Source organism: Vanessa cardui, chromosome 15 (genome assembly GCF_905220365.1).
Source record: "Vanessa cardui chromosome 15, ilVanCard2.1, whole genome shotgun sequence".
Classification (NCBI taxonomy): domain Eukaryota; kingdom Metazoa; phylum Arthropoda; class Insecta; order Lepidoptera; family Nymphalidae; genus Vanessa; species Vanessa cardui.
This window is the reverse complement of record NC_061137.1, coordinates 7,207,790-7,221,412: the sequence shown is the minus strand read 5'-3', so window position 1 is coordinate 7,221,412 and position 13,623 is coordinate 7,207,790. Positions and strand designations below refer to the sequence as shown.

Below are 13,623 nucleotides of genomic sequence, written 5' to 3'. Positions count from 1 at the left end.
CAGGAACAGAAAACACGAACGAACGTGTTCGAAATCTAAAGCGTCAGTAAAGCTTTGTTATAGTATGTTACTTACGACGTATTGGTTGCGAACTTATTTACTTCGCTATGTTTAACAACATTTTGTTTTATTTAAAGAAGTTTTATAAAGGCAATGCTAATTCTATGCTAGATTCTAGACCTTTTGACCTAAACTACTACCATGCGCTTAAGAGCCCATTGTTTAACTTTTATCAAGATTAGTTCTGTAAAACACGATCTAAGCGTCCTTTGTTTTTACATGTTATACGGGCCAAAGGCAAAATTTGAAATTAAAATATGCTTATAGCGTTACACATAACCAGGTAACTAGCAAGTTTTTTTGACCAATATGCTTTAATGAATCAGTATTAAATTTTATTAATAAATAATGTCGGCAAATACTTACTTAAAAAACTTTTACTTACAACAGTTTTTATCCATAGTATATTTGTTAACTATCTAAGAAATTTGGCAACAGTTTTCTTTGTCACACCGCCCAAAAACTCTTTACCAGCACACTGTTCCCCTCCTCTTATAATCTGGGTGCCTTTAAACGAGGCTTGAAGAGGCATCTTGTGAGCTGGCATGGCGAGGGTGACTAGTGCAGCTCATTCTTGCTGTCCTTACTAGTCGTCTTCGCGTTTGAACTCCACTTCCAATTACCATTAGGTGGAGTAAAGACAAATGCCTACCCGGATAATATAAAATAATAGCAATAATAATGATTTATATTTTATTTGACGACCTCCATGGTCGAGTGGTGTGTACACCGGTTTTCATGGGTACGCCACTCTGAGGTCCCGGGTTCGATTCCCGGCCGAGTCGATGTAGATTACCATTTTCTATGTTGTCTTGGGTCTGGGTGTGTGTGGTACCGTCGTTACTTCCGATTTCCATAACACAAGTGCTTCAGCTACCTACATTGGAATCAGAGTAATGTATGTGATGTTGTCTCATATTTATTATTATTATTATTATTTTATTAGGCGTATGGGCAGTTATCAATACAGCGGGCAGCAGCGGTCGCGGAGGGGCTCCCTGCTGGGAAAGCGCGCTGCGTAGTAACGTGCTCGGGGCGCTGCGTGTCGCGCGGACATTCTCCCCGATGCTTGCCGCTGCTGCCGCGGATCATCCCTATGCCGGACGACTATTCTACATTGGTAAACAAAATAAAAATCATATATAATAAGAGCAACAAGCCTCTCTTTTTTGAATGAAATAGAGTAGCTAAATAGATAGATTATATCGACAATTTAAAACTATATCTTTGTAAGTGTATAACACTAAAAACTAAACCATATAAGTGGATTTTATTTAATCATTGCCATTATTTGTACCTAAAATCAATAACTTTCTGTCTTAGTTATTCTTAATACATGAAGATGAAAAGCAATGATTATAAGAAAAAAAATGTAGACAAGTAGATTATATTTCTGTTACACTGTTCTGCCTCTTAATATGCGTTTAGTAAGAATAATTTAAATTAAATATTAAAAATATGCTATTAGGATTGACATCAGACACTGCTTGCGAGAACTTGTCTCGGTTAGACAACGATGCGAGCGAAGGGAACGCGGGAGCCGCTGCAGTGCGATGGGGAACTTGGGGCGCCGCGCGGGCGCTTCGAGCCTCCCTGCGCGCGCGCAGGCTACATGTCGTACTCTTACACGCGCCAGATCTATCTGCCGCCGAAATATATGCGCCGCCCGTACAGCTTACTCTACCAAGCCAGCCTTCAAGGTAATTCCAATTTTTTCACGCACGCGAAAAATATTAAATGCTTTTCTAAACCCTTACAATTATGCTACATAATAATTTTACAACCTTCGTGATGTATAATAGATGAAGGCATACATTTTTTTTATTTAATTTAAAACATCGACAGGCTCGCAGATGCCCGTGCCTTTTTTTACATTTAATATTACATTACATTTTGGCGTTTTATATTTTATACTAAACATCAGCAGATCTTCGCTGGAAATCATTTTTGTCGTCTTCTTGGGAGACGTGGCCCACACTGATTTTTTTTTTCAAATAATATATACATAATGTATGATAAATAATATATCATAAAAATATATAGCAGTATATAATATATAAGGCATACATATTGAATTATATTTTCAGTCGCCCAGAAACCCCGAGTTCTGATGTGAGTTCATCCACTGCGACTTGCGCCGTCACCATGCCCGGGGAAGCGGCTGAATACAGCGCCAAGGTCCTGCCGACCAGTGCCTTGAAGGTTCTAGAAGAGGCACTCACAAGCCCTTCTCCGCGCGACTCCTACTACTTGAAGATTAAACAAGACTCTTGGTTCACGAGGATGCCCTCTCTGAGAGTCGCCCATTGATTAAGCGACGTTGAATGTATTGGAGTATTCGTTCCAAAATTCAGTCGATTCAATTCTAATTTCTCAAGTCATTTATTCATTTAAAAATTGTACTAATCATGTAAATAGATACGTTAATTAGATTAGTGTCCGTATTGATTTGCTTTTCCCAAATTCTGAATAATTCGATGATATTATCGTTAAGCTCATTAATAATTTTATTATATTATTTAATTACTATTCTTATAATCAACGATTGCTTTAATTATAACTGCCTTTTTTATCTTATACACAAATCATAATAATATTGTTATTTTTATCCAAAGAATCTTTTAATTATACAAAAATTATATCACAATGAAGCTATTGTATTCGTAACACTTATTTCGTTTTACCATAATATATATCCTAGTTTGTATTTCACGACCTGCTTATCCCTTCGACGGCACGGGATAGTAGATGCAATGTGCCAGGTTCTCGGTACTAAATGAATCAAAACAGTTCATACAAAGTGATTGATTGTCAACAGTCCGTACCACTCGACCTTACGATAGCGATTAAGCCACAATACGAATTTCATTTCAAGCAAATGCTTTTTATTATCGAATTTTAATTCGCACAGTGCCAATTATCTACGTTTGGGTTTTTATGGAAGTTACATTGTCCGTTAGTCCAGTGAAGCCATTATAGTTACATATAAAATAAGGTTTCATAACTTATCGTAGATAAACTTGAGTGCGTTTGTAATAGTTGATAGCGCTAACTATCGACGTAATGAACAACGTTAAACACCGATGTATATAATGTTTGTGTTGTAATAAAATATTTCTTATTAATACTTCTTTTATTTTTACTCACTCGACTATTTAACTTTTATGTATAGGTAGGTATAGTACGACACAAATTTGATGAAGCATCGGAAAATGCAATGGAATGAAAAGAAAACCGATTACTACCGATTTACACAACCAATAAAAATAGCTCCCTATCGCGCCATTCGACGCTATTCGTCGCTATAGATTCTCGCGTCAGAGTAAGCAAGTATAGTACGACACAAATTAGATGTAGCATCGGAAAATGCAATGGAATGAAAATAAAATCGATTACTGCCGATTTTCACAACCAATAGAAATAGCTCCCTATCGCGCCATTCGACGCTATTTGTTGCTATAGATTCACGCGTCAGAGAAAGCAAGTGCATGTAAATCGACGCGTCAAATTGACGAATATATTCGGTCATATGATATTACAAGTTATTACTTTTGTGCAAAGATTATATTCGCATAAGAAATAAAAATTGATGATTTGGGATAGCGTACTCAATTCGGATGTGATCGGTTTTACGGATTTTGCCGATGTGATCTAAGTTGTGTCGTACTATACATGTAAATCGACGTGTCAAATTGACGAATATTATTTTTATTTTATTAGGTCATATGATATTACAAGTTATTACGTTTGTGCAAAGATCATATTCGCTTGAGAAATAAATATTGGTAATTTGGGATAGCGTACTCAATTCGCATGTGATAGGTTTTACGCTTTTCGCCGATGCTACATCTAAGTTGTGTCGTACTATACTTAAATCTTGAAACAAACACTGCTGTTTCGTTTGCGTGATTTACGGGCGAAGCCCCAACCTTATCTATACTTATCTATATTACTATTATAAAGGGGAAAAATTTGTATTTTTGTGGGTGTATGTGTGTATGTAATTAATAAAATCAAAAACTGCTGTTCCCACTCCAAAAATTTGGTAAGGTACATATACCCTGAGTATTTATTAGGGATCCTTAGTATAACGTCTTCCATCGCATGCGTTACGACTATTGATTATATTCCATTTAATAAGTTATAGAGATAGAAATGACAAACCTCCTTTAAGACTAAATACTTGAAATTTGATATTAATGTCAGTTCGAATCTCAAAAAGGGACACAAGCTACCTTTTTTTTTAATTCACCCCATTCAAGGAGGTGAGATTGGGTTTAAGCGGTGGCGGATTTTCAAATCTGCTGCTAGTAGGCTATTAAATTTTTGCCACCCCTACCTTTTTTGCAACATTTATGATTTGTGTTCTATCGTCTTCATTACAACGGTTTTTTCCCGTAATTAGTATAATTATAAACTAGGTGATATTTCTGTCAGTTATTAGATTATTTTTCCAACCCGCCATATAATGACGAGTAAGTATACGGATTACGGACGTTATGTGAATACATATAATTATAAGTTATTTTTCAATTTCTCTAAGATAATAACAAATTTGGGCTAAATTTGTCGCCCCAGGCTCTAGCCTACTTTGCCTATTGGTAAATCCGCCACTGGGTTAAAGGTTCATATAATATGCAAGTTTTTATTTGAAATTAAAAGCACATACGAGGACGTCTCGTCGTTCATTTAAATATTTATTATATTATAAGAGATTAAGTAATTAGTAAAAAGGGAAATTAAGTAATGAAAAAAAAATAAACAATTAGGGCTTTACTTTTATTCTATAATATAACACAAATAGTGTAAATTTCACTTAATATTATTTAATCGAATTCTTACGACATATTATAAAGACACCTATTTACAATATTATGTCAAACATTTCAGTCCAAGTCTTGATAAAATAATCTCTATACAACTTGTCAGCATTCCAAGTCGGAATATCGGAGTTTATTATTTTTTGTGACATCGTATTACATAATATCAAAAGATTTATTACAAGAAAAAGTCATATAAAATTAGTAATAACGAATCGAATATTTTGAAGAACTTCTGATTATTCGCATTTAGTAAAATTATAATAGGCTATTTGACTGGTTTTTAAATAATCTATTTTATATTATTTAGAAGAGGTTAAGGAACCCAGTAAAAGTAGATTTTTTTATTTCTATTACATATTTGCCGAAACATATCATATTAAAAATTCCGTGTTTAAATAACGCGCGAAAACGCTACTTGGACAATATGGCGCTGCAATGGGGTCGGTGACGTCACTTTGCTGTATTTTAATCTGTGCTACATATAGTAGAAAAGCAAGGTTTACAACAAAGTGACTTCATCATAATCCCGGCCAATCAGAAGCGTTTTGTGTCACGTGACAAAAGTTTGAAAAAATGCATTTTTACTGATGGATTTTTGAATAAATTAAGTATTATTTTAAACTTTCGTTAGTAAATAACCATTTTAAACTCATAATATACACTAATTACAATAATTCACAATTTATTTTTCGCATTGTCAAATAGCCTATTGGGAATATCACTAAACATATCACCATGGCTGTGAGTACTAACTCACGCCGACCATGATTACTCAGTTTTTGATACTGAAGGCACTAAATTTGGTCGTGATATCCAAAACGCCATCTTCACTTAACCTAAAACATCACAGTTCCACGGGAATGTTGTTTGATTTAAAAAAAAAATACGTCAAATATCTAATTGCAAGTCTGAACAGATTCGATGAGATGCGCGAAGTTCCCCCACAGTATTGGCCCCGAAGTACAGACGGTACCCCCGCCACGAGACTCTTGGGGTAACTGGAATACATAAAACCTTACATTATTATCCGTGCTTGAAATATTGTCTATCGTCTAGTAAATTTAAATACTAAAAAAAACCAATATTTTAATTCATCAGGATTTAGTTGATTAGCATTGCCGCGTTAAAGCCCAGTATGCGTAAGAGTTGATTTCTCTCTTCAACGGAGAGGATACCCATGATCCAGAATACAATGGAATCTCGCTGTGAGATTGTCACTCACTGAAGTCAAATAAAGCTTAATTTTCTCAAAACCGATATGATATCGTTGTTTGTTTCATATCGGACACAAAATAAAAAATATACAAATATAAACTATTACTAATTTACAAAAAAAATGCCATTATGATGGCTGTAGGGTAAGACCTAGGAGCCAAGGAATCATTAAGGTATATATAGATTTAAAGAAATTAAGATATTGACTGTTGCTTCTCAATACATATTTTGTAATGTTTTGTATGTAAGGAAAAATATTAATGTTTTTATGAGAAAATGTGATTCTCATAACATTGGTACAAGGAACAAACACAATCTTGTTACTCCTGTTACTCGACTACATAGAGTCAGTAACTCTTTTGTGGGGCAATGTATACGCTTCTACAACAGGATCCCAGAAAGCGTTCAAAATGCTTCTGTTGCCAAATTTTAAAAAAATGTTAAGGAACGCTTGTGTGCAAAAGGTTACTATACAATTAGCGAGTTTATGTTTGATAGCACACCTTGGGAATGAAACGATCGCCTCCTGGCTATTTCTAATCGTATACTACTATGTAAGATTGAAAGAAAGACCCGCTGAGTTTCTTTCGCCGGTTCTTCTCAGGTCAGGGTGTTCCTTTTTCCGAACCGGTGGTAGTGTTTATTTGACAAACAATAAGTAAGTGTAATGCTTCTATATTGAATAAAGGAATTTGAGTTTGAGTTTGAGTTGAGTTTAGACATCCTCAGGCACGGTGGAGTGACGATCTACGCAAGGCGGCAGGCAGGAGCTGGATGCGAGTAGCCGGAGAAAGACCACAGTGGCGTGCACTGGGAGAGGCCTATGTCCAGCAGTAGGCGGGTACGCCCGTACCCGCCTACTGCTGGATGATGATGATGATGATGATGTATGGCTGACGATTTGATGCATAGAAACACCAAGTAGCTAAAGCCTAAAAGTAGCAGTGCGTGGACTCACGGCGCGGTTGATGTCGCCGACGCAGACCCAGTAGTCGGCCACCTTTGTGTCCTGCGTGTTGTGCATCTTGTGCGCGACGGCCACCGCCCACTTGGAGTGGTCGTTGTGAGATGTGAACGACATCTTCGCGATCGGGAACTTCAGACGCTCGATGTTGCGCACTCTGTGACACGATCGAACGTTCACTATATTTAGTATCTTTGGAATATTTAACGTATTATATATGAGACAATATCACATATAGTACGACACAACTTAGATGTCGCATCGGCAAAATTCGTAAAACCGATCACATCCGAATTGAGTACACCATCCCAAATTATCATATTATTTCTCATCCGAATATGATCTTTGCACAAACTTAATAACTTGTAATATCATATGACGAAATATTCGTCAATTTTACTCGTGGATTTACATGCACTTGTTTTCTCTGACGCGTGAATCTATAGCGACGAATAGCATTGAAAGGCGCGATATGGAGCTATTTCTATTGGTTGTGTAAATGGGCAGTAATCGGTTTTAATTTGATTCCATTGCATTTTCCGATGCTACATCTAATTTGTATCCTAATATGCATTACTCTGATCCCAATGTAAGTAGCTAAAGCACTTGTGTTATGGAAAATCAGAAGTAACGACGGTACCACAAACACCCAGACAATATAGAAAACTTAGGGTAATCTACATCGACTCGTCCGGGAATCGAACCCGGGACCTCGGAGTGGCGTACCCAAGAAAACCGGTATACACACGACTCGACCAGGGAAGTCGTCAAAATTATTAAATATTCTGCTTACAGATTTTTTGATATCGATGTGTTCAAATAGGAAATCGTATTATTATTAATTATTCTGACTATTTAAACGCTTTCTTAGGGCAACTTGAATTAAAATATCGAATAATTATATATTAGTAGAAGTTTATAGTGTTTAATTGAGACATTAGTATTTGTCATCTTTATACATTTGCCCTGCTATCGCTTATTAGTAGCCTTTTGAGCAAAATAATAGCTTTCATATAAGTTAAATAAATACACCTTGAATAGGCTAATTAATGGTCCACTGGAAGGTAAGTGGTCGCCACCGTCCACAGATATTAGCGCTGTATGGAATATTAGCCATTTCTTACATAATCAATGGCGCTACTAACCCTTTGAAGTGAGATGCTATGCCCCTTCTACATTTAGTTAGACTGGCCCAATCAGCCTTCAAACCAGAACACAACAATACTGATTATTACTGCTTAACGGCACAATATACATATAATAAGTGAGTGGCACCAACTGAGATGGACTTGCATAAAGCCCTAATACGAACTTAAAGATATTCCGGCATAACCCACTCCCCATTAAAGTATAGGCTGTTTGACTGGTCTTTAAAATCCATTTTATATTATTTTATTTAAGTTAAGGAACCCAGTAAAAGTTGTGTTTTTTATTTCTAGTACATATTTGCCGAAAAATATCATATTAAAAATTCCATATTTAAATAGCGCGCAAAAACGCTCCTTCGACAATATGGCGCTGCAATGGGGTCGGTGACGACCTTGTATTTTAGTCTGTGGTACATATCGTAGAAAAGCAAAGTTTACAAGAAAATGACTTCATCATAAGCCCGGCCAATCAGGAGCGTTTTGTGTCACGTGACAAACGTTTGAAAATTTGCATTTTTATTTATGGATTATTAAATAAATTAAGTATTATTTTCAACTTTCGTTAATAAATTACAATTTATTTTTCGTATTGTCAAATAGCCTGGTGAATCTCGAAGTTTACTTACTGGAAATTTCTCGAACACTCCGAGTCCAAAGTCCCGGGCCCGTTAGTCCAGGACTCGACGAGCAAGTCCGACTGCAGCACTTCAGCCACGAGGCCGCTGTACAAGTCGTCGTTAAACATCGCGCTCTTCGCGAACGAGAGGAACTTCCGACCGACTAACGTCTCGAAACTTTCGATGTGATACCTTTAATTAAAAAGTATTATCCTATAAGTTAACGTTCTCGAATTCGGAATTGGGATAGGGTTAACAAAATAACAGTTCGAAATAATTACAAAAACGTAAGGCTCTGTACATATATATACTTTGTCACATAAATGTCATGAGTTTTAGTCCCCCTATTTCCAGAAACATCCTTTCAAAATACTCATTCATTAAAGTCCGGTAACTTGCAAGACCCCAAGTTGCAGAATTACATGGGCAGTCAGAGTCGGATTTAAAGGTCTAGAGGCCCTGGGGCCACAAAGCAGTGGAGGCCCTAGACCAACAGCAGCGTGGAGATACTAATAATTATATCATGGATTAATGGATTAGCTTAAGGTTTTATTAATTTGAATCAGTAAGTATTTCTTGACTGGTATCGGTTACTTTTAAAATATTAAGTAGTAAGATTATTATAATTTGACTATATCTCGGTATTTGTTAACTCATTGAAAACGTTTGTGGCCCCCACTTGTGTGGAGGCCCCAGGGCAGTCGCCCCGGTTGCCCTTCCCTAAATCCGGCCCTGTGGGCAGTGGTAGTCGTAATGCAATTTTGGCTTGTAATTTAAATTTCTCTCATACTGGCTTAACCTCCAGATTAGTTAAACCGAGTTTGGCTAATAGGAAATATAATATGTGATAAAATAATATGTATATATATAGCCAACATTACCAAGGAGCCGCATCGATGGTTCTATTTCGTATAACATCGACCAAGTTCGGTAGCTCGCTATCAAATTCCTGAGGTATGTGGTGATACACTATAAGAGGCTCGTTGTATTTCAATTGCGTTCCAATTTGGTTGAGAGTTGACGTCGGTACCGACACACAGAGAAACGTCTGCCCATACTTCATGCCAGTAGTTGGGTAGTTGTACGAGCTCACATTCAAGCCATTCACTAAAATTACATAAATATAGTTCAAAATAATACATTTTAGTAGGCTTGGGTTGGCTTTTCTTTTTTACTATAACAGCAATATATTAGATAAAGAAATAATTATCCGTCAAAACGATTCATTACAGCACCCAAAGGAAATAAAATATAGTAAAGTAAATAAAATTGATAAAGTAAAATTATATATATATTTATATATCAGACAGATTCTCAGTTATAGAGCTTCATAATAAATTACAAATATTTTTTTCAAAATATTATAATATTATTATTTTCATTCAACAACAAATTAATAAAGCTCGAATAATAAAAATCAAGTTTGATTATAAAAACAATCACAATCACGTAAATTAATTGCTGTATCACTGGCTAATGATTCAGTGCTGCGACATTATTTACTTACAAATTGTAAACATAATTATTCATGATGTTTGATCATATTATATAAATACGGTAATGTTTATTATATAAATACGCTATCGTTCGGTCATCCTATAGAAAAGTACAACACAATAAGTTGAACAAGATCATTCAATATGCCTATCCCATATATGGTATTGTGTTTTTATCATTAAAATAAAAACATACCCTGATTGGGATATGAATATAGGTCATACTATTTAAGATATGTTATTTACGCTTACAGATCTCATAAAGCTTGGCTCCTGATACCTGTAGGTATAACTTTTTCGATAATATCTGTTTCTAACAACCTAATGAAATCATGAAATTCTCTACATATCTTTTTTTATTGAATTATTTCGCACAATTCAAATATATATACTAATCCACAGGGTTTTTGGCCTTTTATCGAACCACTATCCCAACAATCAATTTAATTTAAAATACATATAAATGAATGCTACAAAATAATTTCACGAAATCTTCAAATATATCAACGAAGATTTGTATTAAAATGCATGGAAAAATAAGGGTAGTTTTCTAGGGTTAAAATATCTTAAGTACTTACTGTCTGGTAAGGGTGGAAACCTCGGAACAGAATGCACCAGCCATAGTGCTGTAAACTTGTCTCCCAATACAACGCCTTTTGTATGGCCATTTTCAACTCTTGATTTCATAAACTTTGAATGCATCTTACACATTTCAGCTAAATCATAATCGTCATAATATTTTTCACCTAATTTGAACTTCTTAAATTTTTTCACACCTGCTTGTTTCATTTGTACTGAAAACAATATTTTGAAGGTTTTTTTTTAATATATTCGGTAATTAATATTTTCTTTATATCCTGGACAAAGGATGCCCGCCTGTAGTACATTAACAGACTCTTATTTTTATTTATTAATTGATTTCATTACATTTGTAAAAAGTATTTTTATATAACCATGCAATATAAATATATTTCATTCATACCTTTTTTATTTTTCGAATACATCTCAGCAACCGACTGCAGCAAATCAGGTTGGTGTTCTGATGCTGGAGGTTGGTCATTATATACCAGTGATATAATATTTTTATCCTAAAAATAAAGTAATAATTAGCAGCATGGGTGCAATCATTGTAACTTGAAACATTTACTTATGTACATACATGTGTTTTTTAATCTTTTACACTATATCTTTGATGTTAAAGTTGACTAATATTAAATTTAAAAATTAAATAGAAATATAAAGGTATTACCAATACCTTGCGTTAAAAGGGAAGGTAATAAAAACTTTTTTAAATTACCAAAACTAGTTTGTACATTGCATTTTGATCATATTTCTCTTATTCATATTCATCAGTTACAGTAAATAAATAAAAAAGTATCTTTTTGTTAAAATACTAAAAAAAATTTAATTATTTTCATTAAAATTAAATTATTTTTAAAAATAACAGAATATCTAAATAAAATAAAACAGATAAATTCTGCAAAACTAAATCCTAAGCTTAATTTTATATTACAACAATACATTTTAATTATAAGCACTGCTGTTGTGTTTTATAAAATGGTTTGCTTTTGAATGTCCATGATTTATTAGGCTCAAATAATGACAATACACTTATAAAATGTTATCAATATACCTGGTACAGGGGAGCTAATGTCCTTCCAACCATAGACCTTGGATCACTAATAGACAGATCTGACATAATCCAGCCTCCTCGAAGTTTTGAGGGTGTCAAATGCATATAAGCAACTCCTTTTCGTACAAGTGGGTTCAAATGATTTTTTTCCCTTGGTAATTTGTACACATAGAACCTGTAAATTTATAAACTACAGTGACATATAAAAAAAAACATGTATCAAATCAACTACTATAATAACAAAGCAAAACAACTAACTATTTGAGAAATCTTTTGTTATAACTGACTCATTTATGAAGAATAATCCTTTAAGAATAAAACTCGTGATATAATTAGAGAATTAAGTAATAAATTAAATGTGATTTTCATAAGTCAAAATCAATCAAATAATCAAGTTACACTAGATTTCTAATACAACTAAAGGATAATGAAAGTATTATACAGCTTAAAGCTTTATAATAATATTCAAAGGACGAAATAAATCGTTGTTTTTAATTTTATGCAATAAGAATTGGATTCTTACCAATCAACAGGTTCTCCTTTTTCATTCCTACACTGTGGTGTCAACGAGTTGCAACATGTTATAAATAACATGAAAAATATAAAGTTAATGCAACCGCATGACAAGAGACGTGCGCGTTCCATGGTGAATGAATACATAATAACAAGGGACGCAGGAAACTCGAAATACTTGCGGTTATGATGTCATGATCTTCAATCAAAATATTTGAAGACACCAAACAATCAAATGTTTACATAATATCGTCAATTTGTTTCCTTTGGATATATAAATCATATTTAGAGATGCAGGCATGCCGAAATAAATTTGAACAAATATTATTGTATAGTTAGTTGCCTTTGTTTGTAAATAATGGCTTAAATATAAAATGTCAAACATAACAAATGACATTTGATTTTGAATGATTAATACGTTCTAAAATACATATTTTTATTATAAAGCAAATGCATCAAGTACCTAATTAATATTCAAAATCAATCAAAATCAAAATCAAAATAAACTTTATTCAAGTAGGCTTTTATAAGCACTTTTGAATCGTCATTTTACAATTAAGTGAAGCTACCACCGGTTCGGAAAGTAGATTCTACCGAGAAGAACCGGCAAGAAACTCAGTAGTTACTCTTTTTTAACATTTAAAAAATACAACGTCATGTTAATTAAATACAATGATTTCAATTAATGTATCCTGCTTGGAAGTCAACAGGTATTAACTCCACGCTTTTTTATCATCTACAAAATCTTGTATCGAATAGTATGCTTTTTTTACCAATGTATTTTTAACAAACGATTTGAATTTACTAAACGGCAAAGTTAAAAATTTCTGCGGAATTTTATTATAGAAACGGATACCTTGCCCCAAGAAGGATCTATTGACTTTGCGGAGTCGGAAACTTGGCGTTATAAGTTTATCCTTACTTCTAGAGCATATACAATGATTATCACTGATTTTATCAAAGTGATCAATGTTACTGTGAATATACATGATATTGTTGTAAATATATTGCGACGCAACAGTAAGTATTCCTACTCTGTTAAAAACATCCCGAAGAGAGTCTCTAGCTCCAAGATTATAAATAAACCGAATTTCTCTCTTTTGTAAAATAAAGACAGATTCAATATCTGCAGCGTTACCCCAAAGTAATATGCC

General features: G+C 34.1%; 2 protein-coding genes across 2 annotated transcripts in view; one reads left to right on the top strand and one right to left on the bottom strand.

The window, feature by feature from the left end:
- The window catches only part of LOC124535725, a 52,383-nt gene extending 49,198 nt beyond the window's left edge, over positions 1–3,185 (top strand). The window contains exons 4-6 of the mRNA XM_047112038.1: positions 1,007–1,180; positions 1,529–1,760; positions 2,148–3,185. Coding sequence (XP_046967994.1) covers positions 1,007–1,180; positions 1,529–1,760; positions 2,148–2,370 — 629 coding nt within the window. The 3' untranslated portion in view covers positions 2,371–3,185. The remainder of the gene's footprint in view (positions 1–1,006; positions 1,181–1,528; positions 1,761–2,147) is intronic.
- A 2,292-nt stretch (positions 3,186–5,477) lies between these two features.
- Positions 5,478–12,846, bottom strand: LOC124535805 (deoxyribonuclease-2-alpha). The gene is made up of 8 exons (XM_047112164.1): positions 12,480–12,846; positions 11,957–12,131; positions 11,306–11,411; positions 10,902–11,117; positions 9,709–9,934; positions 8,837–9,019; positions 7,057–7,219; positions 5,478–5,881 (listed from the first exon to the last, which is right to left on the bottom strand). The coding sequence occupies exons 1-8, from the start codon at positions 12,614–12,616 to the stop codon at positions 5,780–5,782; spliced, it is 1,308 nt and encodes a 435-aa protein (XP_046968120.1). The 5' UTR covers positions 12,617–12,846; the 3' UTR covers positions 5,478–5,779.
- Between the last annotated feature and the right edge of the window lie 777 nt (positions 12,847–13,623).